At 41.4% G+C, this 14100-nt stretch overlaps 1 protein-coding gene across 2 annotated transcripts in view; it reads right to left on the bottom strand.

Annotated features, from left to right (window-relative positions):
* Positions 1-14100, bottom strand: part of LOC128836592 (cytosolic phospholipase A2 epsilon-like) — a 49797-nt gene that overhangs the window by 16668 nt on the left and 19029 nt on the right. For both annotated transcript variants that reach the window (XM_054026995.1, XM_054026996.1), the window contains exons 3-10: positions 10513-10649; positions 8865-8996; positions 7750-7790; positions 6825-6867; positions 5601-5664; positions 3799-3959; positions 3576-3659; positions 499-536 (exon numbers count right to left, since the gene is read on the bottom strand). In XM_054026995.1, coding sequence (XP_053882970.1) covers positions 499-536; positions 3576-3659; positions 3799-3959; positions 5601-5664; positions 6825-6867; positions 7750-7790; positions 8865-8996; positions 10513-10649 — 700 coding nt within the window. The remainder of the gene's footprint in view (positions 1-498; positions 537-3575; positions 3660-3798; positions 3960-5600; positions 5665-6824; positions 6868-7749; positions 7791-8864; positions 8997-10512; positions 10650-14100) is intronic.

Below are 14100 nucleotides of genomic sequence, written 5' to 3'. Positions count from 1 at the left end.
GGTCAATGGGACTAGGAGCATGTTTAAAGCTAAGCATGGGTTTATGTGCTTTGCTGGATCGGCACCAAAAAGCTCAGCCCCTTGCGGGGTAGAGCCCTAAATTGCGTACCGTAGAAGAACAAGGCTATGGAAAGGGCGATGACACCAGACCAGCCAGTGTGTGTACAGATTTTTAATTGCTAGTTTGACTGGTGCTTCTATGGCATCTAATGAAAGAGTTTCATTAAAATGATTAGCCTATTCGCAATGTGTTGTGTTTCATTACATATTCTCATCTGCTGTTGAAATCAATTACAGATTATTATGTTTTGTTAAATGATTGCAGCAAGACATTATTCCCCGGCAAGAGCTCTGCTGACATTATCCACTTTTAAAGAACAAATGGCCTTCTCTTACAACTGACAGACCCCCATGCCTGTACAGAGCTCTGTTGATTTCAGTTGGGCTCTGCCGGGGTCCATCCACACAGATCCAAAAGCAAGATTGGGACTCTCTTACCATTCTTTTGTCTTCACATGCAAATCAAACGTTCTGGTCTGAAAATCGAGAATGGGAAAATTATAAGAGCCATCATATTTTTAAGCTTGTGTGTCCTCTCAGCCTTGGTATGAGTTTTACCTGCTCCACAATTAGCACTGAAGCCACAGAGCCTGACCATAAATAATTCGAGAAAGATAGTTATAGACAGACTCAAAACAAGAGCTGTGCGAATAACTGATTTTTTGGTTTATTGAACAATGAAAAAAATGGGGGGGGAGGAATTGTTTCAAATAGACCCAAAATGAATTTTTTTCCAATTTTTTGGCTAACCGAAAAGTTTTAAAAAATTGTTTTGGGTTGAATTAAATGTTTCAGTCAACACAAAATAAAATGTTTTACTTTCAAGTTTTTAAATCTTTATTACATTTCGAAACAAAGTTATTTTGAATTGAAAAATCAAAAGCCTTTCATTTAAAAAATAAGGTTTTTCATTTTTTTAATTTATTGGGGGTTTTTTTCAACTGAAACAACACAGCAAATTCAACACAAATTTGTGAAAAGTCTTCATCAACTCGAATCTGTATTTTTCATAAAAAAGTTTCATCTGAAAACTTTCACACAGTTCTATTCAACACCACTAGTTAATTCTCAGTCTAATATTTTAACTCAATGTTTCCAATGTTTTCAGGCACCTGTACCAGTTTAAAAGACTTAAGGCCTCAGCCAGTAATTGCTACCTTTAATTAAGCTATGGCATACCAATATATGCTCTAAATCCCAGGCTAATTAGTCATGGACATGAGTTAATAATGGGCCAGAACCTCAGCTATTATAAATCAGCATAGTTCCATTGAGGTCAATAAGAATATGCTAATTTAGACCATCTGAGATTCCAACCCTCTGGGTGCAAACTGATTTTTTACATGCATTTATCCTACATGTTTGTGTGGATTTCACTCTGGTTTGTTGTTGTTATTTTAATTTGGACTCCATTTCTTATCTTCCCTGATGAAAAAGGAAGACATGGAAGAAGTAAATCCCTCCCCAAAGCAGGCAGAGCTAGGCTGATGCACAGAGCACAAAGAAATTCTCCTATTATAGGAAAGTCTGGTAACACCACCTTTTATTAAGGTTGCCCGAAATTCCCATTATAGACCCTGTGTTTTCAATTGTTTGTAACTTTGCCAGGCTTTAATGTTTGGGCTAAAATTTTCCATGCTGGGTTTCTGCCTCAGGATGAATATTTTTGGAAAGTTTCAGACAATATGTTCAGTCATTTCCGGGAATGAGTTTAAGGAAAAATTAATTTTTTTGTTCATGTTAGAAAAATTCTTACAACATTTTCATTGGAAATTGCAGTGCCCCAATGCTTTGGAGCAGGGACTTGAAATTTGGCCTTTCTGTCAAGGATGTGCCATTTGTTATTCCCATGAAAATCCACCCAAATTTGACTAAATTGTAATTCTGTGAAACAAAAGCCAGACCAAAAGAAAAACAAAATTAGATTGGGATAAGGAGCTGGGGTGACAGGGTGAAACTGGGACTCGAAACTGTGAGGGAGGTAAAAAAGGAACAGAGTGGGATTTGGGACAGGGGTGAGACTAAAACTGACGGGGGGAAGGATACTGGGACTGGAAGGTGCGGGGGGAGACTGGGAGGCAGTGGGACACACACTGCAGGAAGATTGGGATTGAAGCTCTGAGTGGGTGGAGAATGGATCTGAGAGTTGGAGTGACGACTGGGACTGGCTAGGCAAGGAGATTGGGATTGAAATGTGAAGACGGTGTGGAAAAGAGGGCACTAAGCCATGGACAGGTGGAAAGAGATGAAGGAGAAGGGATCAATCTTGGTGGCAATGGACAGAAGGATCTTTGACCACTAGATGTGCTAACCTCCAGAGCTTGGAATGGGACCCAGTATTCCTGAATCTCTAAATTCCTCTGCTGTCAGCAAATATCTGTGAAACCCACTAGCAAAGGGCATGTGTCACATCCCCTTCTAGTGCTGCTCCATATAGAGAATGACAACCTACTACTGCTGTCAGTTACTCCATTAGCTCAAGAGGCAGATGTCTGGACAGTGAATGTAAAAGTTCCAATCTGATGATGATCCATATGGGTGTCAATATGATGCCATATGATGGAATTTCTGTTTTTTTCAGTTTGCCATTTTTAAAACATCAGAAATAACAATTACAAAAAAAACATTAAAAGAATATTAAGTTTTCACTGTCAAGCACTCACAAGTTAGGACATGCCACAATTAAGGTTACCGGTGCAACCTTAATTTGGCCTTTTGTGCATCCACATGATGATACAGTCTTAAATTTTTGATTACAAACTATTTTTCCTTACAGGACCCTGGTTCATTCAGTGCTCAGAATTGATCTGTTCTGAGGATGCATCTGGGTTGTATAGTAAAGAAGTCTTTTGTCTATGGGATCCCTGTCTCATTTGTTGCAGAAGTTGGAAGGTGTGTAGTGAATGGTGTGCAGAGAATTACAGGAAGAGAAAGGATGGTCTCATGATTAAGGCAGTTGAATGCTGTCCTGAAGAACTGGCCACTGCAGAAGTCATGGAGTTCTTGGAAAGTCACGGAATCCATGACTTCCATGACCTCCATGACAAACTCGCAGCCTTAGTGATGAGCACCATACAAAATCCCATGAGGAAATTAATAATTTTGTCTGTGGAGCAGGGTTTGAATAGTGGGCAGTAAAGGCTTGAGGCCACAAATTTAACAATGAGGAGATATCAAAATACTGAACAGCTGCTTATTAAATGAGCACCATCCATCCTGTGAGCTGAATGAGGCAAAGGTCCTGTGGAAAAAATAGCATGTAGTCGTATAATTAAAAACTGTATTATAATGCATATGCTTAAGGGAACCGAACTGAAGTTATACAGGCAATTTCCTAACTTTCAAGTGCTTGACTTTGCAACCTTCATGTTCTTTTAACATGTGTATGTGTCTGTGTGTATGCAACAACATATAAACTGACTGGAGTTTAGCAACAATGCAAAGTTGTTTCTCTGTAAGTTGAAAACATCCTGGTTTGGTATTTATTCTATCAAGACTGGTGAGTTGACACTCACCTCTCCTATTGTTACTTTATCTTGAATGGGAAGTGAATTCAGAGCTAGAGTCAGGGACTCACTTTCATCTTGACTTGAGGAAGTCTAAAAAGAAAATGGTAGGGGAGGTTAATTGTAATACAACAAGGAGGAAATGGTTAAACATTTCGCCCCCACACTTCCAAGTCCCCAGAAAAGATAAATGAATGAGCTGTGTTCATAAAGGTCCGTGATGATAACGTACCACAGAGAGCTGTCTCATCTTTGGTAGTGCAATGCCCAGTTCTGAGTGATTATACTTGATATAGTGGAATCTGGCAGGAGAAGCAGGACAAAGGCAGGAGCTCAGTGAAAGGTTCTGGGTTCCTTCATAGGATCCTTCCACTGTAAAAGCGAATTTTCTTTCTAAACAGGTGACAAAACAAACATTGAACCCATGATTATCACATCTTTAACTAATTTAAAACAACATTTCAGAGTTCTCTACATTGAGTTCATAATGTGGATGCTGCTTAATAAGCCAATAATGTTCCAAGACACCATATAAACCATGTATCCATAATTTTTTATAGCCATAATAAACATTGTCTAGGGGCCCAGTCCTGTGAGCACCATCAACTCCCAGTGAAGTCAATGAGGGGACTTGGCATCTCTCACAGTCAGGCCATAAGGCATTTACCCTGTAGAATACAAGGGAGTTCCGGATAAAAGGGATTCAGGTAATTGGGAGGATTGCCCTATAAGAGAGACATTCATTTAGTTATATTATACTCCAATACAGAAAAGCTCTTGTACTTTATGTTATATTAATTTTGACAGTCAGTGGTTTAGGTTACATAAATAATTATACTGATTTATATGTGCATCTTGGCTTCAGCTTTAGTTCCTTTATAAAACAAATCTCATTATATTCTAATGATCTGCACTATAATTCTTGCTCGGAGTGTTAGAGCATTGCAGTAGCAATTCTTTCACTGCTGGTGAGATAACACACATTCAAAACCACTGGTTTCAGTTGATTATAACTTTCTCTGGAAATTCCTGTTTCTGGAAGGGTGGGATTTTCAAACCAGCTCAGTGAAATCAATGAGAATCCAACCCTTCATCTACTTGATTATTCTTTAGTTAGCAAGGGAGTGTTAAAACATTTTTAGCTCTTATGCAATGTTTTAGACACTTTTTGCACTCAGAGAATTCAAAAGTTTGTCCATATAAACTTAAAATTGGTATTTACAATAGATAGGTTAGGTTTGGTTTGGGCCCACCTCTCCCCTCTCTATGAACAACAGGAAAAGTACCTCATCAATCCACATATTTAAGGCTATATAGGCCAACCATGAAATCCCTAAAAGGATTTTCTCAGTCAAGGAACTTGGGCTCTGATCTAGCATGAAAGCAAGCGTCCCTGACTTCAATGTGGTGAGCCGCGTGCTTACATGTTCTGCTGGATCAGGGATCAACACAGAATATTTTAAAAGTTGCATTGCAAATCCATAAGGCTATGGATGTAGAGGAAACAAAATGGCTATGCACAGCCCAAGATGTGTAATGAGTATCTTGGGTAATATAGAGTATATTTCAGGTTTCAAACTGCTGGTATTTGTGTCTGAAAAAGGGCAATTAGAAATTTTTAAATTGAGAAAAGAGTTTTGTTTCTCACCCCACTTACTCCCATCTTCTCTGAACTCAAACACCTGGAGACATTTCACTCCAACTCTTGGAATAGATCAGGCATGGAAAATTTCCTCTCCGTATATGAATGTTTCAGAAAGCTATGAGCATCCAACAACAACTGTTTAATTAACTACAGTTGGTGTTCAACTGTGAATGATGTAATGCTCCCTATATGTTGTCTGATCAATTAGAACCTGATCCAAAGCCCATAGGAAAGGTTGAGAGTTTCTCCTTTCCTTTAAAGCACGGAATGCCCTTACTGTAATGCATAGAAACAAATCACCCCAGAAATGGCAGATATTTTTCTGTTGAAATTTTGCTATAAAATTTTAACCAGTTTCATCCAACTCTACCAGTTAAGGAAGTACTAACCTGTGGGTTCCTTCTTCATCCTCCCCTCATTCACCTGAACTTCCAAACAGGAAACTTCACGAGACTGTAACAGAGACAATGAATAAAAGATAGATAAAATGAGACAGACAAAACTAAGTGTGATTCCCCTGCTAGTCTCTTGCTATAAGAACATAAGAACGCATATATTCTATCCAGATGGAAAGGAGGCGGGAGTGTTGTGCAGACCGCAAGATCAGCCCTTGGGAGGACTAATTACTTCATGATGCTCTGCAACAGCTTCCAATGAAAGTCTTTGGAGAGATTCATGTCTAGTCCTTGGCTGAAAGGATGGTGGGCTGAGACTTACTATATGACTTCTAGGATGGGTTTATACGGATGGAGAAAACAGAAGTATCCTCAGGCCTGCACCAAGGAGACAATAGATTCTCCAGGGGGAAAAATGAGAGAAAGCTACTGAAATAACAGCTGTAATTGAAAGGACCAGCCATAGAAGAAGCTTTACAGTTATATAGATATATTGCTACCTCATACCAGCCACACTGTAGGTAATGGTGTATGGGAAATTTTACAGCTATTCCAATTTTAGCTTGTCCCAACAGGAGTCACTCTAGATAATGGTGCGGGAACACTGGCTGTGAGGATGCTCACAGCTGTACCACTTCTAGTCTTTGCCATCCGGTGACACTCTGTGGGACTTTGGAGGAGCACAGCTTGGGACAGTTCACAGCTCTTCCAGTTCAGTTTCTCCTAACATGGGAGATGCGTGGGAGAGCTGACTGTCATGTTCACTGGGATCCAGTGCCAGCCTATTCCTCAGAAGAGATTTTGTGTTGGAAGGATAATTGTGGGGCAACTCATTCTCTGTTCAAAGCAGTATGATGTGCATTACTATACAGTAGAGCAGGGGTTGGCAACCTTTGGTGGTGTGCCAACTCTTCATTTATTCACTCTAATTTAAGGTTTCGCGTGCCAGTAATACATTTTAACATTTTTAGAAGGGCTCTTTCTATAAGTCTATAATATATAACTAAACTATTATTGTATGTAAAATAAATAAGGTTTTTAAAATGCTGAAGAAGCTTGATTTAAAATTAAATTAAAATGCAGAGCCCCCCGGACCGGTGGCCAGGACTCAGGCAGTGTGGGTGCCACTGAAAATCAGCTTGTGTGCCGCCTTTGGCACGCGTGCCATAGGTTGCCTACCCCTGCAGTAGAGGAAAGATAATAGAAAATAAAAATTACCACTAATACACCATTCGTAGCAATGTTTTCAGGAAGATCTGGACTAAAAATAAAAAGAAACATACTCAGTTCGTAACTAGTATTTAAATAATTTAAGGATATGAATTGCCATTTTTGTTCTTTATTTGTATTTTGCTTATTTTAATTTTTTTGTCACTTTTGGAAGTGTTGGGTCTGACAGTACAGGCTAGCAACAGGAGTAATTCTCAATGTATTTTCCAGTTTTCCTCACATTCCTGGGAAACGCTAAATAAATCTGCTTTTTAATGCTCCTACTATTCCAGTACTAGAGCTCTGCTGAGCAGAGACTGCTCATTGTGCCAAAACAGGGTAGTTTTCAAATGCATATCAAGCTGAGTTTGCTGACAGATAGAAACCACTGAATTTATTCCATTGGCCAAAAATATCCATACTTGACCCTGGAGTTCCAGAGCTGAAAGGCTAATGAATTAGTCCAACATGGCATAATAAGCATAAGGAGACAATTTTCCCCCATTCACTTTGAACATCAATAACAAAACTAATTTAAAACCGAGATATACATGCCCATATTATTTCACAGAAATGGGTTAGAATCTTTTTTAGTACTTAAATCTATGTTAAATCCATATACAGACCAACTGGTGGGGGAAATCAGCAGACTTCCTGCACTTCACTCAATTTTCATTTTAGCTTTAAAATTCACCTGGATGCCTAAGTGTGACCTCATAAAAACAACATTGCCAACTATTCCGCTACTCAATGCCATACAGAAACATCCAGCTAGTGTCCAGTGAGGCTGAACATACACTATCAACTACATCCACATAGGTCTGGCCATGTTGCTTTAGGTGGGAGCAGGTGTACGAATCATGTTCCTTGTTGTTAATTAATCTCTAACACCTCTAACAATTACGTTATTTGACAACGCTTGGATTTTACTCACCTGCTTTCCATTGTGAACTCAACCTCTAGCTCCTCCTTTCCCTAAAAATGAAAATGAATTAAGTCACTACATCATTACTCTTCTCCATAAAGGTACTGTGTAAACCTGACCCCTTGATATGCATAGAACTCCTGCAAAATAACTTTCCCCTCTCCTTGGTGCAAATGCAGGGTGCTTCATTTTCTTCAGTTTCAATCTAAATTATATTATATCCATTATATTATTCTGCTTCCCAGTAGCTGATTTTCCCATGACAAGGAGAGGTTTTTGAGAGAAGTCATACTTGTCACTCTCTTTTCCCTCTTTGGGAAACGATGAAGAGAGAGAAATATTTCTGAATGAGCAATAGACAGCTTCACCTGTCCTTGAAAATGTTCCTTACCTTAGCAGCAACAGTACCTAACCTGCTTGGTCACAAGACACCCTATAAGTCAACAGACATTAAACTTTCCTTTTAACTGACCTTACATTCTATTGACAATAATTTGTCACTTAAGAAAACATGAAATACGGGCCCAATTTTCCAATATATGTACCCAAATCTGAATTTGGAGACTTAAATCATAAAATTGGCATTAACATTCCTCAATGTTGATCTGAGCACCCCAGCATAGAATCAGTTTGTATTTACCAAAAAGACGTGAATTTAAGTCCTATTTAGACATTCATGTTTGAACATTGGGCTCACAGTACATAACTGCAGCATCAGTTGTTTCTGTGTCAGGGCAAAATAATACCTCATCCACAGATCAGAACCACTAGCTCCAACTGCAAAAGAACCTCTAATACCATTGGGGGGTGATACTATAGTCTTTGGCTGGTTCAGCCTTGCTATGAAGATCAGCAATAAGACAGACTTGGTCAACAGTGTCAAATTCACACCAACGTCCTTTGAAAAACTGTGTGAAGGTGCTTGCCCACACTTTAATTTTAAATACAGAAACAATGTTGAGATGTCTTACAATGAAGTAAGCTGAGAAGTTGATATGGGGAGATGGCTAATACCGTAAGTACACAGCAAGGAAAAAGCAAGTTCTGTATTACGAACATTTATGAGGAAAACTGAGACAAGTGTAAACTTCTCAGCAAGTTCTGCATTTGATTTCAATCCTCACCTGTGGATTCACCTGAAAGTTCAGCCGAACTGTTTCTCCAAGTTGGATTTTAGATAAATCAAAGAAAACAGTGAGGAGATGGTCATCTGGGGTGTGATCATCTTCATCACAGACTTTCAGCTCCAGGATGTTCTAGAAACAAAAGTAAAATCATGCGTAAAAGTATAGGAAGCAAAAGTTCCAGCCCTCACATGTGGGGAAATGAGCTGCAGAATTAAAAGGTGCGTGATAAAATAAATTATAAATAAATTAATGGAGATATCCTATCTCCTAGAACTGGAAGGGACCTTGAAAGGTCATCGAGTCCAGCCCCCTGCCTTCACTAGCAGGACCAAGTACTGATTTTGCCCCAGATCCCTAAGTGGCCCCCTCAAGGATTGAACTCACAACCCTGGGTTTAGCAGGCCAATGCTCAAACCACTGAGCTATCCCTCCCCCCACGACAGAGATGAGACAGAGAAAACAGGAAAGGGGATGTTTGGCAGTGACCCAACTGTGAATAAGTATATTTAAAATCTAAATAAAAGATTGCTTTGTTGCCTGCCCAGTTTTAGTGTCAAAAGCTAGAAGTGTGGTCAAATAATACGCAGCTGCCTATACATGAATTAAGACATGCAACCTCTACTGAATTGGCTCAAAGATTTATCTACAGTAATCCCTGCTATCCAAAAAACTCTATTCTTATCCCCTCTGTGAGAAAGAAATGGAAGATGTAATGTTATATATTATACATATTATAGTAACCATTATATGGTCATTGCCAAGTATATCCATCCCAAGTACTATAGTGGGGCAGGGAAATTACTGTTAAGCTCCTGGTGATTACAGGATCAATCCATATTCATTTATTTCCAGTAATCCACACTGCAGGTCAGCTGGTGGTTATTTTTGTACCCAATAAATGTAATAGCATATAATATAAAAGGAACTAGTATAATTACTGCATAATTATATACGCCCTATGTTCCCTCCTACTATGAGATGAAGAGGAGAACAAAACTGCACAAAAATGTGTGATGGGGCTGTGCAGAGGGGAAAATAGTTACCCTAAATATTCTCCTCTTCTGCAAACAATGTGAGGCTTGCTAACCAGTTTGGAAGTGTAATTCAATTTGCCATCAGCGAGCAATGGTAGGTAGGTGGAGATACATGTCCTCACATCTTGCATATAAAGGTATAAAAAACTCTGTAGTGGCAGCAAAGCATCTGCGTAGAAATGTGACATCTTGTGCAATACTAGTTGCTGCTCAATTGTGTCCACCCATCTTTTCCAGTATAACCAGCCCTTCCACATTATTCTGTTTGGTGTTCATGTACTACATGGGTTGTAGTGTGCACAGTTCACCAGCCTAGACCCTACAGCTCAGCATCCAGGTTGGGCTGAGAGGTTTCCTACCTTGAGGCTGCAGCACGCAGCTAGGATACAAAGCAGCACTTTCATAGCTGTGAAAAGTCTAATTTTACTATTTCAGAAATTGTAAGAGTACGAGTGTCATTTGAGGAGTTTTGCCTGTGGTATTTTTATCATCTAGGAAGAAAGGAGTTTGTAGAGTGCAGGGGGCAGAAAACTTGAACAACCTGACTCAGTCTGCTTGGCAGGACTAGAGATCTACCAGCCCATGACAGCAAGCTGTTCACAGTGCCTTACCTTGACCTGACTCTGAATCCTGAAGTGGAAGGTTTCATTCCATACTGGGTTTTTGGAGTTGACGACAGTTTTGGTCCGGGCCTTTTTGACTGAAGCAGTTGGTAGCCATAGGCTCACATAACAATCAGACTGGGTTACTGTGTAAGAAAGGTACAGATTAAATGGCAATGAAGTAATCTACTATATGTAGTATTAACTTATTTACCAAATTTACTCTATGTATACATGGAGATATAGAGAATTCAGTACACTACAGTAGCTGATTTTCCATCATGTCTGTCCAGTATGACACCCATTGCCCCAACCAATTTTCTTTTTTATCAAAACTATTAGCATTTTTAATTATTGGAAAAATAATGAATTAACTAAAACCTGTTCAAAATGCATAGCTATATTGTACTCTCTATAAAGGAGACAGAGAATCCGTTTTTATGCTTTGCATTATTTGGGGCTTCAAGGCTGAATCCCGACTCTGTCACTCCGAGTGCAGAAGGTCGAGGCCCGCAAGGATTCTAAAAATTAATACTGGCCACTCCAGGCTTGTATTAAACTCCCAAGGTTACAGCTTTTCCCTGACCTTGGCTTGGTAAATGCTGCCACCACCTAAATGCAAAAAAAAAAAAAAAAACCTTGGACCCAGGAAGGCGCACTAGGGAATTCCTCCCTGTGGGTTACCCTCAAGCCCTTTCACACACACCCTCTGGGGAAGAGCTGAGAAAGAAAACAAAGGAAATCAGCTGTTGCCACCAGCTAATCAAACAACATATGCACAAACCTCTTAGGACATCAAAAACCCAATTTTGTTCTTAAAAAAGGTAAATTTTATTAAAAACAAAAAGAAAGGAAATACATCTGGAACTTAGGCTTTTTGCTAGATCTTAAAAAAAAACAATTACAAAAATTAAGCATCAAGATAGCTCTCTTGAGGTTCATCTTAAAGGTTACAAGCAAAACAAAAGCATCTGGGGTTAGCACAAAGGAGATCCACAAACCAATATAAAGAAATAAACCTAATTGCATCTATTTAAACATGCCCTGTCCAATGATTTTTTCTTGGTATGGAAGATGAATTTTATACCTGGTTCAAACCTTACACGGCATTCATACTTATAGCATTTCTGCTCCGTGTCTCCTTCTCCGGAGAACAGACAGACAAAGGGAAAGCTTCTTTCCAAATTTTAAAAAGTTCTACTTTCCCATTAGCTCTTTTGGTCAGGTTCCCACTTCCTTTTCTTTACCTGGGGGACTTTTAACCCTTTACAGGTAAAGCAAGCAGAGAACAGCTACCAAGGCCTGGTCTACACTACGGGTTTAGGTCGACTTTAGCAGCGTTAAACCGAATTAAGCCTGGACACGTCCACACAACGAGGCCCTTTCTTTCGAATTAAAGGGCCCTTTAAACCGGTTTCTTTACACCACCTCCGACGAGGGGATTAGCGATAAAACCGGCCTTTGCGGGTCGGAATTGGGGTAGTGTGGACGGAATTCGATGTTATTGGCCTCCGGGAGCTATCCCACAGTGCTTCATTGTGACCGCTCTGGACAGCGCTCTCAACTCAGATGCACTGACCAGGTAGACAGGAAAAGACCCGCGAAGGTTTGAATTTCATTTCCTGTTTGCCCAGCGTGGAGAGCACAGGTGACCACGCAGAGCTCATCAGCACAGGTAACCGTCATGGAGTCCTCCCAGGATCGCAAAAGAGCTCCAGCATGGACCGAACGGGAGGTACGAGATCTGCTCGCCATATGGGGAGATGAAGCAGTGATAGCTGAACTCCGTAGCAGTAAAAGAAATGGAAAAGTATTAGAAAAGATCTCCAAGGCCATGAAGGACCGAGGCCATAACAGGGACACACAGCAGTGCCGCGTGAAAATTAAGGAGCTAAGGCAAGCCTACCACAAAGCCAGAGAAGCAAACGGAAGGTCCGGGGCAGAGCCGCAAACTTGCCGCTACTACGCGGAGCTGCATGCGATCCTAGGGGGTGCAGCCACCACTACCCCAACCGTGTGCTATGACTCTCTCACTGGAGAAACACACAGGGAAGACGGTTCGGGGAACGAGGAAGATGACGATGGAGGTACTGTAGGTAGCTCACAGCAGCAAGGAAGCGGAGAAACCGGTTTCCCCAACAGCCAGGATATGTTTGTGACCCTGGACCTGGAACCAGTAACCCCCGAACTCACCCAAGACCCTCAGGGCACACAGGAGACCTCTGGTGAGTGTAACTTTGTAAATATTTGTAAACATTACAAAAAAAAAGCAAGCAAGTCTGTTAACGTGTATGGGGATGGAGCGGAAATCCTCCAGGGACATCTCCAGAAAGCTCTCCTGGTTGAAATGGGGTGATTTTATTAAGGGGGACATTCAGAGGCGCCCGTTCCTGCTCTTCTGACCAGAAATGTTCCCCGCTGTTAACCACGCGGTGGGGGGGAGGGGTGAAGTGATCATCCCAGAGAATCGTGTGTGTGTGTGGGGGGGGGGGGTGGTTTACTTGTGTTTGTGCCGCATGTTAACCGGGAAACCGCAGCCCCCTCCTTTTACATTGAAACCCCATTTTAAATGGACAACCCAATTCATCCTTGATATGGGAAATGCGCTGCTGTTTGCAACCTTTCCCGCATGTTAAGAAGGTTAAAAAAGCCAAAACACTGTGGCCTACGATGGCTGCCTGCAAGCCGAAATATGCGACCTTGTAATGAAAGAGTGTACCCATTGTTCCCTAAAATGTGTCTTTTTTAACCACCTCTCCCTTCTCCTCCACCAGCTGCAAATGTTTCTCCTTCGCAGAGGCTCGTGAACATTAGAAAGAGAAAACGTAAGACGAGGGACGAGATGTTCACGGAGCTGCAGATGTCCGCCCAGGCTGATAGAGCACAGCAGAATGCGTGGAGGCAGTCAATGACGGAGATGAGAAAAGCCCAATATGAACGAGAGGAGAGGTGGCGGGCTGAATCGCGGGAAGAACAGAGCAAGTGGCGGGCTGAAGACGATAGGTGGCGTCAGCTTGCAGACAGACGGCAAGAGGCAATGCTCCGTCTGCTGGAGCATCAAAGTGATATGCTCGAGCGTATGGTTGAGTTGCAGGAAAGGCAGCAGGAGCAGAGACCGCCGCTACAGCCCCTGTGTAACCAACAGCCCTCCTCCCCAAGTTCCATAGCCTCCTCACCCAGACGCCCAAGAACACGGTGGGGGGGCCTCCGTCCACCCAGTCACTCCACCCCAGATGATCGCCAAAGCATCAGAAGGCTGGCCTTCAATAAGAGTTAAAGTTTTAAAATGCAGTGTGTCCTTTTCCATCCCTCCTCCCCCACCCATCCCAGGCTACCTTGGCAATTATCCCCCTACCTCTGTAAGGAACTAATAAAGAATGCATGAATGTGAAAAAACAATGACTTTATTGCCTCTGCAAGGGGGAGGGGAGGGTGGGGTGGGGTGGTTGGTTTACAGGGAAGTAGAGTGAACCGGGTCGGGGGGGGGGGTTGCAGGGTTCATCAAGGAGAAACAAACAGAAGTTTCACACAGTAGCCTGGCCAGTCACAAAACTCGTTTTCAAAGCTTCTCTGATGCGCACCGCGCCCTGCTGTGCT

Source organism: Malaclemys terrapin, chromosome 4, assembly GCF_027887155.1.
Source record: "Malaclemys terrapin pileata isolate rMalTer1 chromosome 4, rMalTer1.hap1, whole genome shotgun sequence".
NCBI classification, from domain to species: domain Eukaryota; kingdom Metazoa; phylum Chordata; order Testudines; family Emydidae; genus Malaclemys; species Malaclemys terrapin.
Note: the sequence above shows the minus strand (reverse complement) of the source record. Positions and strands in the feature narration are given on the sequence as shown.